The 12,343-nt window shown below is 46.8% G+C and overlaps 1 protein-coding gene across 1 annotated transcript in view; it reads left to right on the forward strand.

Annotated features, from left to right (window-relative positions):
* The window catches only part of dgat1a (diacylglycerol O-acyltransferase 1a), a 111,000-nt gene that overhangs the window by 80,331 nt on the left and 18,326 nt on the right, over positions 1-12,343 (forward strand). The window contains exons 9-11 of the mRNA XM_063044666.1: positions 713-816; positions 3,744-3,782; positions 8,790-8,831. Of these exons, the coding sequence (XP_062900736.1) occupies positions 713-816; positions 3,744-3,782; positions 8,790-8,831 (185 nt within the window). The remainder of the gene's footprint in view (positions 1-712; positions 817-3,743; positions 3,783-8,789; positions 8,832-12,343) is intronic.

The raw sequence follows: 12,343 nt of genomic DNA on the forward strand, positions 1-12,343 counted from the left end.
TATGTCACCATATACCACCCTGAGATTCATGTCCTCATGGGCATACTCAATAAATCCTAATAGAGTCAATGCAAGACCGCAGTGGCCTGGGCGTTCAACCAAGTTATTGGGTAAATAGTCGAAAGAAGAATTCAGCATGGACTCGATGGGCCAGAGGACCAGCTTCTGTTCTGTAGTGGTCTGAGTCCATGAAAGGGGTAAATAAATGAGATGGTTCTGAGAGCTGTCTCCCATCCAATACAGGTGTAACAGACTGAATAACCTCCACCTCCCCTCCCACCACATACGTGTCACCCAGTGTCACTTTCACTTTATGGAGGCACAACCGGTCTATGTATGTAACAGTTACTTGTACATTGTGTTTTATAGGATTACTTTGATATTTATATTTATTCTGTGCTTTTTAATTGTGTTCTTTATACTTGTTGTGTTTGTGTGTTTTTTAATGCTGCATCGGATCCGGAGTAACAATCATTTCGTTCCCCTTTGCGCTCCTATCATACACAGCACAGGTAAACAGTAAACAGCTCTCTGACCTAGTGACGACACCTCATTGTGGCAGGGTACTCATTAGTCTCCCAGCCTGAGGGAAGGAGGACGATAAACAATCTTAAATGTTGAACCTTATTCTCAGCTGCCTGGTTGTTGTTTCTTTATTACTTTATTTGTCTTCCCTTTATGTGATTCTTGTTTTCTTTCTGATTTCTTCCAGATATGTACTACTTCCTGTTTGCACCCACCCTGTGCTACGAGCTAAACTTCCCCCGGTCACCCCGAATCCGCAAGCGGTTCCTGCTGAGGCGAATGTTTGAAATGGTGAGCGAGTTCAAACCCAACTCAACCTACGAAGGGTGATTCCCCTGGACTGGTGGACGTTGAGTGGGTTGGCGGGGCAGTAGTGATATGCAGTACCTTTTCTATTATGAGGGGTATAAACAGGGTAAATGAGTGGGTTGGCGGGGCAGTGGTGATATGTAGTACCTTTTCTATTATGAGGGTATAAACAGGGTAAATGCATCAGGGCTTTTCCTCTGAGGTTGGGTGAGATGAGAACTAGAGGTTAAAGGTGAAAGGTAGAATGTTTAAGGGGGAACTTCTTCACTCAGAGGGTAATGAGAGTGTGGAATAAGCTGCCAGCACGAGTGATGTATGCAACTTCAGTTTCAACATTTGCGAGAAGTTATATCGGTACATGGATGGGAGAGGTACAGTCCAGGTGCAGGTTGATGGGACTAGTGATTCAGTGCAGACTAGATAGGCCGAATGTAGTTTTCTCTGACCTTGTTACTCTATTCTGGATCTAATCTCGTGTTTTCTTTGGGCCAAAGTGGAAACTTAATGGATCAGTCATAAATACAGCACTGGAGGAACTCAGCAGGTCTGCCAGCATCCGTAGAGAAATGGACGGTTGATATTTCGCATCGGGACAGTGACATTTACAAAGTAGACTAACCTTAAGTTCAAACTTATTGTGCATCTGACTGTACCTACAAACGAAATAGTGTTCCTCCAGACCACGGTGCACCCACAGAACATACACCATACACGGCGCATAGAACAAAATATTACCACAAATGTGTTAATAAAATGTAATTCAAAATGCATGTGCAGTCCGCAGCATGGGTAAACAGCACAGTAAACAGCTCGCTGCCCTGCTGATGGGACCTTGATAGTGGCAGGGTATTCATTAGTCTCACAGCATGGGGAAAGTCTGACAGTCCGGCAGTCCTAGTCCTGATGCTCTTGAGATTGTGGGATGGGTGGTAGGGATCTTCAAAAATGCTTCAGGCCCTTCATCTGGTAAATGTCACAAACGGGGGTGGGGGAGGGGGCAGACCCTGATGGTCCTCTCTGTGGTTTTTACTGCCCTCCGTAAGGTCTTATGGCTCGATGCCTTGCATCTTCAGCACCACACAATATGGCAGCCAGACAGGACACTCTCAATCGATCTCCTGTACAAAGTTGTGAGGCCTCCAGTGGAGATTGGCCCGAAGATGATTACAGACGATGATATTATAACAGGAGGGTCCTTCAGAACATAGAAAAGATTTCCTGGTTGGGTGCTTGGAACACGCCAGGGGTGGTGGTAGAGGCAGATACAATAGGGACATTTAAGAGACTCTTAGATAAACAATGGATGAAAGAAAACTGGAGGTCTACGAAGGAGGGAAGGTTAAATTGATCTTTCAGTAGGTTAAAAGCTCAGCACAACATCATGGGCCAAAGGATCTGTGCTGTACTGTGGTGTGGTTGTGTTCTGTGTTCCTACAGAGCCAATTACACTGAGTGATGGGTGCCTGGAATACACTGCCAAGGGTAGTGCAAGAGGCAGATACCTTAGGGACATTTAAGATACATGAATGGAAGAAAAATGGAGAGTTTTTGGCTGTGTAAGACAATTTGGTAGATTGTGGTCATCATTACCAATGATTCAGGATGATTTGGCAGATAAATGAGTGGTTGAGAAGCTGGTGCAGGGGACAGGGCTTCAGGTTCTTGGATCATTGGGATCTCTTCTGGGGGAGGTATGACTTGTTCAAAAGGGACAGGTTGCACCTGAACCCAAGGGGGACCAGTATTCTCGTGGGCAAGTTTGTGAGAGCTGATGGGGAGGGTTTAAACTAACTTGACAGGAGCATAATTAGGCCATTTGGCCCATTGAGTCTGCTCTGCCATTTCATCAAGGCTGATCCATTTTCCCTCTCAGATCCAATTTCCTGTCCTCTCCCTGTATCCCTTCATGCCCTGACTAATCAAAAATTTGTCAACCTCTGCCTCAAATGTTCCCAGTTACTTGGCCTCCACAGCTGCCTGTGGCAACGAATTCCACAGATTCACCACTCTCTGGCTAAAGAAATTCCTCCTCATCTCTGTTCTAAAAGGACGGCCCTCTATTCTGAGACTGTGTGTTCCGGTCTTAGACTCCCCACCACAGGAAACATCCTGTCCACATCCACTCTATCAAGGTCTTTCAACATTTGATAGGTTTCAATGAGATCCCCTCATTCTTCTGAATTCCAGTGAGTAAAGGCCCAGAGCCATCAAATACTCTTCATATGATAACCCTTTTAATGCCAGAATTATTTCCATTGAACACCTTTGAACCCTCTCTAATGTCAACATATTCTTTCTCAGATAGGGGGCCCAAAACTGCTGACAATACTCCAAGTTAGGCCTCACCAGTACTTTATCAAGCCTCAATATTACATACTTGCTTTTATAATCTAGTCCTCTCGAAATGAAAGCTAACATCACATTTGCTCTCCTCACCAGCAACTCAACTTGCAGATTAACCCTTAGGGAACCTGCATGAGGACTCCCAAGTCCTTTCGCACCTCAGACTAAGATAGGGTTGCTTGCTCCATGCCCAATCCTTCTGCCGGGCTGGGGACCGTCCATGGCGGAGTTTGCAGGAAGTTAAAGCTATCACAAAAAAATTCTTTATAATTAAAAGCAAATTGCTGAAATACTCAGCAGGTCGGTGGGGAGATGTACTTTTGGGGGCGCACCATATTATAACTTGAATCAAAGCTGTTTAGAGGAGACACAAGTTGGTGATGGAAATCCTGGACTCTGTGGGGTGGAGTTCCTGAGACTGATAATGTTTTTAATTTCTTTGGCACCTTCAGATGTCAGCAGGTGTGGGTCAGTGGTGCTGAGGTCCCTGTCAGCATGGAGCAACAGCTGAATCGATGAGCTCTGCTCTTCAGTTCTCCAGTGTAATCAATCTTCTTATCTTGCAGCTTTTCTTCATCCAGTTACAAGTGGGGTTAATTCAGCAGGTGAGTGCGCCGTAGTATTTGTGGTGTCTGCTGTTCGTCAATGGGACCCTGTTAATCCATGTTTAATAAAACTTCTCTGGAGATAGAAATGTGAATTGCATCTCAACACTATAACAGAAAAATACCTCGTAATAACAGTTTTTAAAAAATGTTTTCCTTTGCTTTGTCAAAGGATAAAACTCCTCTCAACAAGTTCAAGCTCACTGTTGTCATAAGTTTAGTCATAGTCATACTTTATAGATCCCGGGGGAAATTGGTTTTTGTTACAGTTGCACCATAAATAATAAATAGTAATAAAACCATAAATAGTTAAATAGTAATATGTAAATTATGCCAGGAAATAAGTCCAGGACCAGCCTATTGGCTCAGGGTGTCTGATCCTCCAAGGGAGGAGTTGTAAAGTTTGATGGTCACAGGCAGGAATGACTTCCTATGACGCTCTGTGTTGCATCTCGGTGGAATGAGTCTCTGGCTGAATGTACTCCTGTGCCCAACCAGTACATTATGCAGTAGATGGGAGACATTGTCCAAGATGGCATGCAACTTAGACAGCATCCTCTTTTCAGACACCACTGTCAGAGAGTCCAGTTCCATCCCCACAACATCACTGGCCTTACGAATGAGTTTGTTGATTCTGTTGGTGTCTGCTACCCTCAGCCTGCTGCCCCAGCACACAACAGCAAACATGATAGCACTGGCCACCACCGACTCGTAGAACATCCTCAGCATCGTCCGGCAGATGTTAAAGGACCTCAGTCTCCTCAGGAAATAGAGATGTCTCTGACCCTTCTTGTAGACAGCCTCAGTGTTCTTCAACCAGTCCAGTTTATTGTCAATACTGAGGTATTAATGCCATAAAGATTAGCAAGCACAGTCTACATTACAAACGAAACAAAGTTAACACACGTTACACTCAGTGGCTACGTTATTAGGTACAGGAGGCATGAAATGAGTGACTGCTGAGTGTATGTTCATGGTCTTCTGCTGTAACCTGTCCACTTCAAGATTCAACGTGCTGTTCATTCAGAGATGCTCTTCTACATACCACCATTGTAACATGTTGTCATTTACCTTTCTTCACCTTGAACCAGTCTGACCATTCTCCTCTGACCTCTCTCCTTAACGAGGTGCTTTCCCCCCACAGACCTGTATCTCCCTTCATCACCCATTCACTGTCACTTCACACTGTCACTTCACACCTCACACCCACACTGACACACTCCTCTCCACAGTCCGTCACCACCCCCTTCATCCCCCCATTCACTGTCACTTCACACTGACACTTCACACCTCATACCCACACTGACACACTCCTCTCCACAGTCCCTCACCACCCCCTTCATCCCCCATTCACTGTCACTTTACACTGACACTTCACACCTCATACCCACACTGACACACTCCTCTCCACAGTCCCTCACCACCCCCTTCATCCCCCCATTCACTGTCACTTCACACTGACATTCCACACCTCATACCCACACTGACACACTCCTCTCCACAGTCCCTCACCACCCCCTTCATCCCCCCATTCACTGTCACTTCACACTGACAGTCCACACCTCACACCCACACTGACACACTCCTCTCCACAGTCCGTCACCACCCCCTTCATCCCCCCATTCACTGTCACTTCACACTGACACTCCACACCTCACACCCACACTGACACACTCCTCTCCACAGTCCGTCACCACCCCCTTCATCCCCCCATTCACTGTCACTTCACACTGACACTCCACACCTCACACCCATACTGACACACTCCTCTCCACAGTCCCTCACCACCCCCTTCATCCCCCCATTCACTGTCACTTCACACTGACATTCCACACCTCACACCCACACTGACACACTCCCCTCCACAGTCCCACACCACCCCCTTCATCCCCCCATTCACTGTCACTTCACACTGACACTCCACACCTCATACCCACACTGACACACTCCTCCCCACAGTCCCTCACCACCCCCTTCATCCCCCCATTCACTGTCACTTCACACTGACACTCCACACCTCATACCCACACTGACACACTCCTCTCCACAGTCCCTCACCACCCCCTTCATCCCCCCATTCACTGTCACTTCACACTGACACTCCACACCTCATACCCACACTGACACACTCCTCTCCACAGTCCCTCACCACCCCCTTCATCCCCCCATTCACTGTCACTTCACACTGACACTCCACACCTCATACCCACACTGACACACTCCTCTCCACAGTCCCTCACCACCCCCTTCATCCCCCCATTCACTGTCACTTCACACCTCATACCCACACTGACACAGTCCTCTCCACGGACCCTCACCACCCCTTCATCCCCCCATTCACTGTCACTTCACACTGACACTCCACACCTCATACCCACACTGACACACTCCTCTCCACGGACCCTCACCACCCCTTCATCCCCCCATTCACTGTCACTTCACACTGACACTCCACACCTCATACCCACACTGACACACTCCTCTCCACAGTCCCTCACCACCCCCTTCATCCCCCCATTCACTGTCACTTCACACTGACACTCCACACCTCATACCTACACTGACAGAGTCCTCTCCACAGTCCCTCAGCACCCCCTTCATCCCCCCATTCACTGTCACTTCACACTGACACTCCACATCTCATACTCACACTGACACACTCCCCTCCACAGTCCCACACCACCCCCTTCATCCCCCATTCACTGTCACTTTACACTGACACTCCACACATCATATCCACAATGACACACTCCTCTCCACAGTCCCTCACCACCCCCTTCATCCACCCATTCACTGTCACTTCACACCTCATACCCACACTGACACAGTCCTCTCCACGGACCCTCACCACCCCTTCATCCCCCCATTCACTGTCACTTCACACTGACACTCCACACCTTATACCCACACTGACACACTCCTCTCCACAGTCCCTCAGCACCCCCTTCATCCCCCCATTCACTGTCACTTCACACTGACACTCCACACCTCATACCCACACTGACACACTCCTCTCCACAGTCCCTCAGCACCCCCTTCATCCCCCCATTCACTGTCACTTCACACTGACACAGTCCTCTCCACGGACCCTCACCACCCCTTCATCCCCCCATTCACTGTCACTTCACACTGACACTCCACATCTCATACTCACACTGACACACTCCCCTCCACAGTCCCACACCACCCCCTTCATCCCCCCATTCACTGTCACTTCACACTGACACTCCACACCTCATACCCACACTGACACACTCCTCTCCACAGTCCCTCACCACCCCCTTCATCCCCCCATTCACTGTCACTTCACACTGACACTCCACACCTCATACCTACACTGACAGAGTCCTCTCCACAGTCCCTCAGCACCCCCTTCATCCCCCCATTCACTGTCACTTCACACTGACACTCCACTCATACTCACACTGACACACTCCTCTCCACAGTCCCACACCACCCCCTTCATCCCCCATTCACTGTCACTTTACACTGACACTTCACACCTCATACCCACACTGACACACTCCTCTCCACAGTCCCTCACCACCCCCTTCATCTCCATTCACTGTCACTTCACACTGACACTCCACATCTCATACTCACACTGACACACTCCCCTCCACAGTCCCACACCACCCCCTTCATCCCCCATTCACTGTCACTTTACACTGACACTCCACACATCATATCCACAATGACACACTCCTCTCCACAGTCCCTCACCACCCCCTTCATCCACCCATTCACTGTCACTTCACACCTCATACCCACACTGACACAGTCCTCTCCACGGACCCTCACCACCCCCTTCATTTGCATTAATGAGCTGGTGTAGTTGTGCACCTAATAAGATGTCCATTGTGTTTTACATACCTACACCGAGCCTCACTTTATGTACATACAATCAGTATATGTGTATAAGCTAGTCGTGTATATACGAGCACACTCAGTTACTTGTACACTGTGCTTTATGGGATCGCTTTCATATTGAATCTTTGCACAGAGTGTAGATGCATGAGGTATTAGCCATAACCTTTATTGGTTGAAGGTGCTCTGTGTCTCGCTCCTGTTTGTTACTTTCTTTAGGAGTATTCAAGATTTCCCGGGTGAGAGAAGTCTGGCAGTTCATTGAATGCCTTCCATTAAAACCATTGGGCAATAGATGGACAGAATTAGGCCATTCTGCCCATTGAATCTGCTCCACCATTCCATCATGGCTGATTTATTATCCCTCTGACCCAGAGCTTCCCAACCTTTTCTCTGCCATGGACCCATCCCATTAACCAAGGGGTTTCGATTCCTGCTGTAAACTCCATTCTCCTGCCGTCTCCCCATAACGTTTACACACTGACTAATCAACAAGCTATCAACCTCTGCTTTAAATATACTCAATGACTTGGCCTCCACAGCTGCCTGTGACAATGAATTCCACAGATTCACCACCCTCTGGTAAAGAAACTTATCTCTGTTCTAAATGGACGTCCCTCTAGTCTGAAGCTGTGCCCTCTGGTGTTGGATCAAAACATTATTATTACATGTCCAAGCTGATGACTACTCTTGTGGCTAGCAGTCTAAAGTAGATGATAAAAATCAATTCTACTCTGCTATGCTGATGGAACTCTACGTAAATGATTTGTGAAATGATATTTCACATGTTATTGTGTTACCCTTGCTTAGATCTGGTAATTTTGTTAAGTGCTGTATCTCTATGGCCAGCCAGTAGTGTAATGGGATCTGTACTGCACTACGAGGTGTGTGGTCCCCGGTTCAAATCTGGATGGTTCCTTTGAATCAGCTTTCCCTCTGTGCTGGATTGAGCATCAAACTAGCAACCTGACCTCATGAAAAGCAGACAAGTGCTAAAGAAACAACAGGGTTGCTGTCGAGAGGAACAACAACTATATTTCCACAGTTTCATTATTTTGGGTTTAAGTGTGTCTAGAGATTGCTGAATAACAGCAGTGAAACACTGTCTCTGCTGATAGTTTTTTTTATTTCTTTCACCAGTGGATGGTGCCAGCCATACAGAATTCCATGAAGCCATTCAGAGTAAGTAATACAGTGTTCTCCGACATGGGCCTCCTGGTCACCATAAGACAGAGGAGCAGAATTAGACCGTCTGGCCCATTAAGTCTGCTCCACCATTCAATCATGGCTGATTCTTTCTCCCCTCCTCAGCCCCACTCCCCGGCCTTCTCCCCGTAACCTCTGATGCCGTGTTCAATCAAGAACCTGTCCAGCTCTGCCTTAAATACACCCAGCTGCCTGTGGTAATAAATTCCACAAATTCACCTCCCTCTGGCTCAAGAAATGTCTCCGCATCTCTGCTTTAAATGTACGCCCCTCTATCCCACCATGGGAAACATCCTTTCCACATCTACTCTGCCCAGGTCTTTCAACATTCAAGAGGTTTCAATGAGATCCCCCCCTCATCCTTCTAAATTCCAGCGAGTACAGAGCCAGAGCCATCAAATGTTCCTCGTATGATAACCCTTTCATTCCTGGAATCATCCTTGTGAACCTCCTCTGAAACCCTCTCCAATGCCAGCACATCTTTTCTGAGATGAGGAACCCAAAACTGTTCACAATACACATCAAAGTTGCTGGTGGAACGCAGCAGGCCAGGCAGCATCTCTAGGAAGAGGTACAGTCGACGTTTCGGGCCGAGACCTGACGAAGGGTCTCGGCCCGAAACGTCGACTGTACCTCTTCCTAGAGATGCTGCCTGGCCTGCTGTGTTCCACCAGCAACTTTGATGTGTGTTGCTTGAATTTCCAGCATCTGCAGATTTCCTCGTGCTACTGTTCACAATACTGAAGGTGAGGTCTCACCAGTGCCTCATAAAGCCTCAGCATCACACCCCTGCTCTTGTATTCTAGGCCTCTTAAAATGAATGCTAACATTGCATTTGCCTTCCTCAACACCGACTCTACCTGCACGTTAACCTTCAGAGTGTTCTGCACAAGGACTCCCAAGACCCTTTGCGTCTCAGATTTTCGGATTTTCTCCCCTTTGAGAAAGTAGTCTGCACATTTATTTCTACTACCAAGGTGCACGACCATGCACTTTTCAATGTTGTATTTCATTTGCCACTTTCTTGCTCATTCTCCTAAACTGTCTAACTCCTTCTGCAGCCTACCTGTTTCCTCAACACTACCTGCCCCTCCACCAGTCTTTATGTCATCTGCTAACTTGGCAACAAAGCCATCTATTCCATCATCTAAATCATTGATATACAACGTAAAAAGAAGTGGTCCCAACACCGACCCCTGCAGAACACCACTAATCACTGGCAGCCAACCAGAAAAGGATCATTTTATTCCCACTTTCTGCCTCCTACCAATCAGCTAATGCTCTAACCATGTTAGTGACTTTCTTGTAATACCATGGGCTCTTAGCTTGGCAAGCAGCCTCATGTGTGGCACCTTGTCAAAGGCCTTCTGAAAGTCCAAATATACAACATCCACTACATCCCCTTTATCTATCAACTTGTAATCTCCTCAAAGAATTCCAACAGATTCGTCAGGCAAGATTTTCCCTTATGGAAACCATGCTGATTTCGTCCTATCTTGTCCTGTGTCACCAAGTACTCCATAACCTCATAAGACTCCCAACATCTTTCCAACCACTGAGGTCAGGTTAACTGGTCTATAATTTCCTTTCTGCTGCCTTCCTACTTTCTTAAACAGTGGAATGACATTTGCAATTTTCCAGTTCTCTGGCACCATGCCAGAGTCCAATGATTTTTGAAAGATCATTACTAATGCCTCCACAATCTCTACCACTACCTCATTCAGAACTTTCGGGTGCGGTTCATCTGGTCTGGGTGACTTATGTACCTTTAGGTCTTTCAGCTTTTTGAGCACCTTCTCCCTTGTAATAGTAACTGCACCCACTTCTCTTCCTTCACACACTACTACATCTGGCACACTGCTAGTGTCTTCCACAGTGAAGACTGAAGCAAAATACTCATTTAGTTCATCAGCTATCTCCTTGTCCCCCATTATTATTTCTCCGCCCTCATTTTCTAGCGGTCCTATGTCCACTCTCAACTTTACTTCTTACATATTTGAAAAAAGCTTTTATTATTATTTGCTAGCTTGCTTTCATATTTCATCTTTTCCCTACTCATGATTCTTTTCATTACTCTCTGTAGGTTTTTAAAAACTTCCCAACCCTCTGTCTTCTCACTAATTGTTGCTTTGTTGTATGCCCTCTCTTTTGCTTTTACATTAGCTTTGACTTCCCTTGTCTTCCATGGTTGTACTATTTTGCCATTTCAGTATTTTGTTGTTTTTGGAATACGTACAGCTATCGGGCACCTTCTTAATTTTTCCTAGATACTCATGCCATTGCTGCTCGTCTTGTCTTTAGCCATCAGTGCAGTACGAGGTAGGCGGTTGTGGGCTAGACTGGTACCCCATCCCCATGTGCTGTAATACTGAATGTGCCAGCTCACACGCACCAGTGGATTCCCTCCACTGAAGTGGAGCGGTGACCCAGGCCGGTCTCTGCAACAACTAGATCAGCCATAGTTACAGCTGCTTTCAAAAGGCTCATAAACACAAGTTAAACCCAGAGCAACACACACACAAGATGCTGGAGGAACTTAACAGTTTAGGTAGCATCTATTGGGGGGTGGGGGAGGGAGAGGGGGGAGTGGCTGGGAAATAAGCAGTCGACTATTTAGGCTGGGAGAAGGGACTCGGCATAAGAGAAGGATCTCTGAAACATCAGCTGTACCTGAAATGTCACCTGGACCAAATGGTGGTCACCCTGGGGGTTCTGAAAGGTGGCTGAAGAGATTATAGAGGCATTAGTAATGATCTTCAAGAATCACTAGATTCTGGAATGGTTCCAGAAGACTGAAAATGTGCAATATCACTCCATTCTTCAAGAAGGGAGAGGGGCAGAAGAAAAAAAGATTATTGCCCAGTTTGTCTGACCTCAGTGGTGGAAAGATGTTGGAGTCAATTGTTAAGCATATGGTTTTGGGGTACTTGGAGGCACATGATAAAATAGACTGTCGTCAGCATGGTTTCCTCAGGGAAAATCTTGCTTGGCAAGCCTGTTGGAATTATTTGAAGAAATATCAAGCAGGATAGACAAAGGAGAATAGGTTGGTGTTGTGTACTTGGATTTTCAGGAGGCCTTTGACATGGTGCCACATGTAAGACCACTTAACAAGTTAAGAGCCCATGGTATTACAGGCTTGTTATTTCATTAACCAAAGCCAGTTCTCCATCTGCCGTGGTTAGAGCATGGAACAGTACAGAATGTGTTGTGCCAGCTTTTTACCCTTCTGTAAGATCTTTACAGAACTCTGGTTTGGCTACACCTGCAGTATTGCCGACAGTACTGGTTGTCCCACTGTAGGAGGGATGGTGAACGTTTGGAGAGGAGCAGAGGTGGTTTACCGGGATGCTGCCTGGTTTAGAGTGTATGTGCTATCACCAGAGGCTGGATAAACTTCGGCTGTTTTCTCTAGAGCGCTGAAGGGAGATCCAGCAGAAGTTTATACAATTATTAGAGGCTTAGATAGAGTAGGCAGAGAGTATCTG

Source organism: Mobula hypostoma, chromosome 3 (genome assembly GCF_963921235.1).
Source record: "Mobula hypostoma chromosome 3, sMobHyp1.1, whole genome shotgun sequence".
Lineage (NCBI taxonomy): Eukaryota > Metazoa > Chordata > Chondrichthyes > Myliobatiformes > Myliobatidae > Mobula > Mobula hypostoma.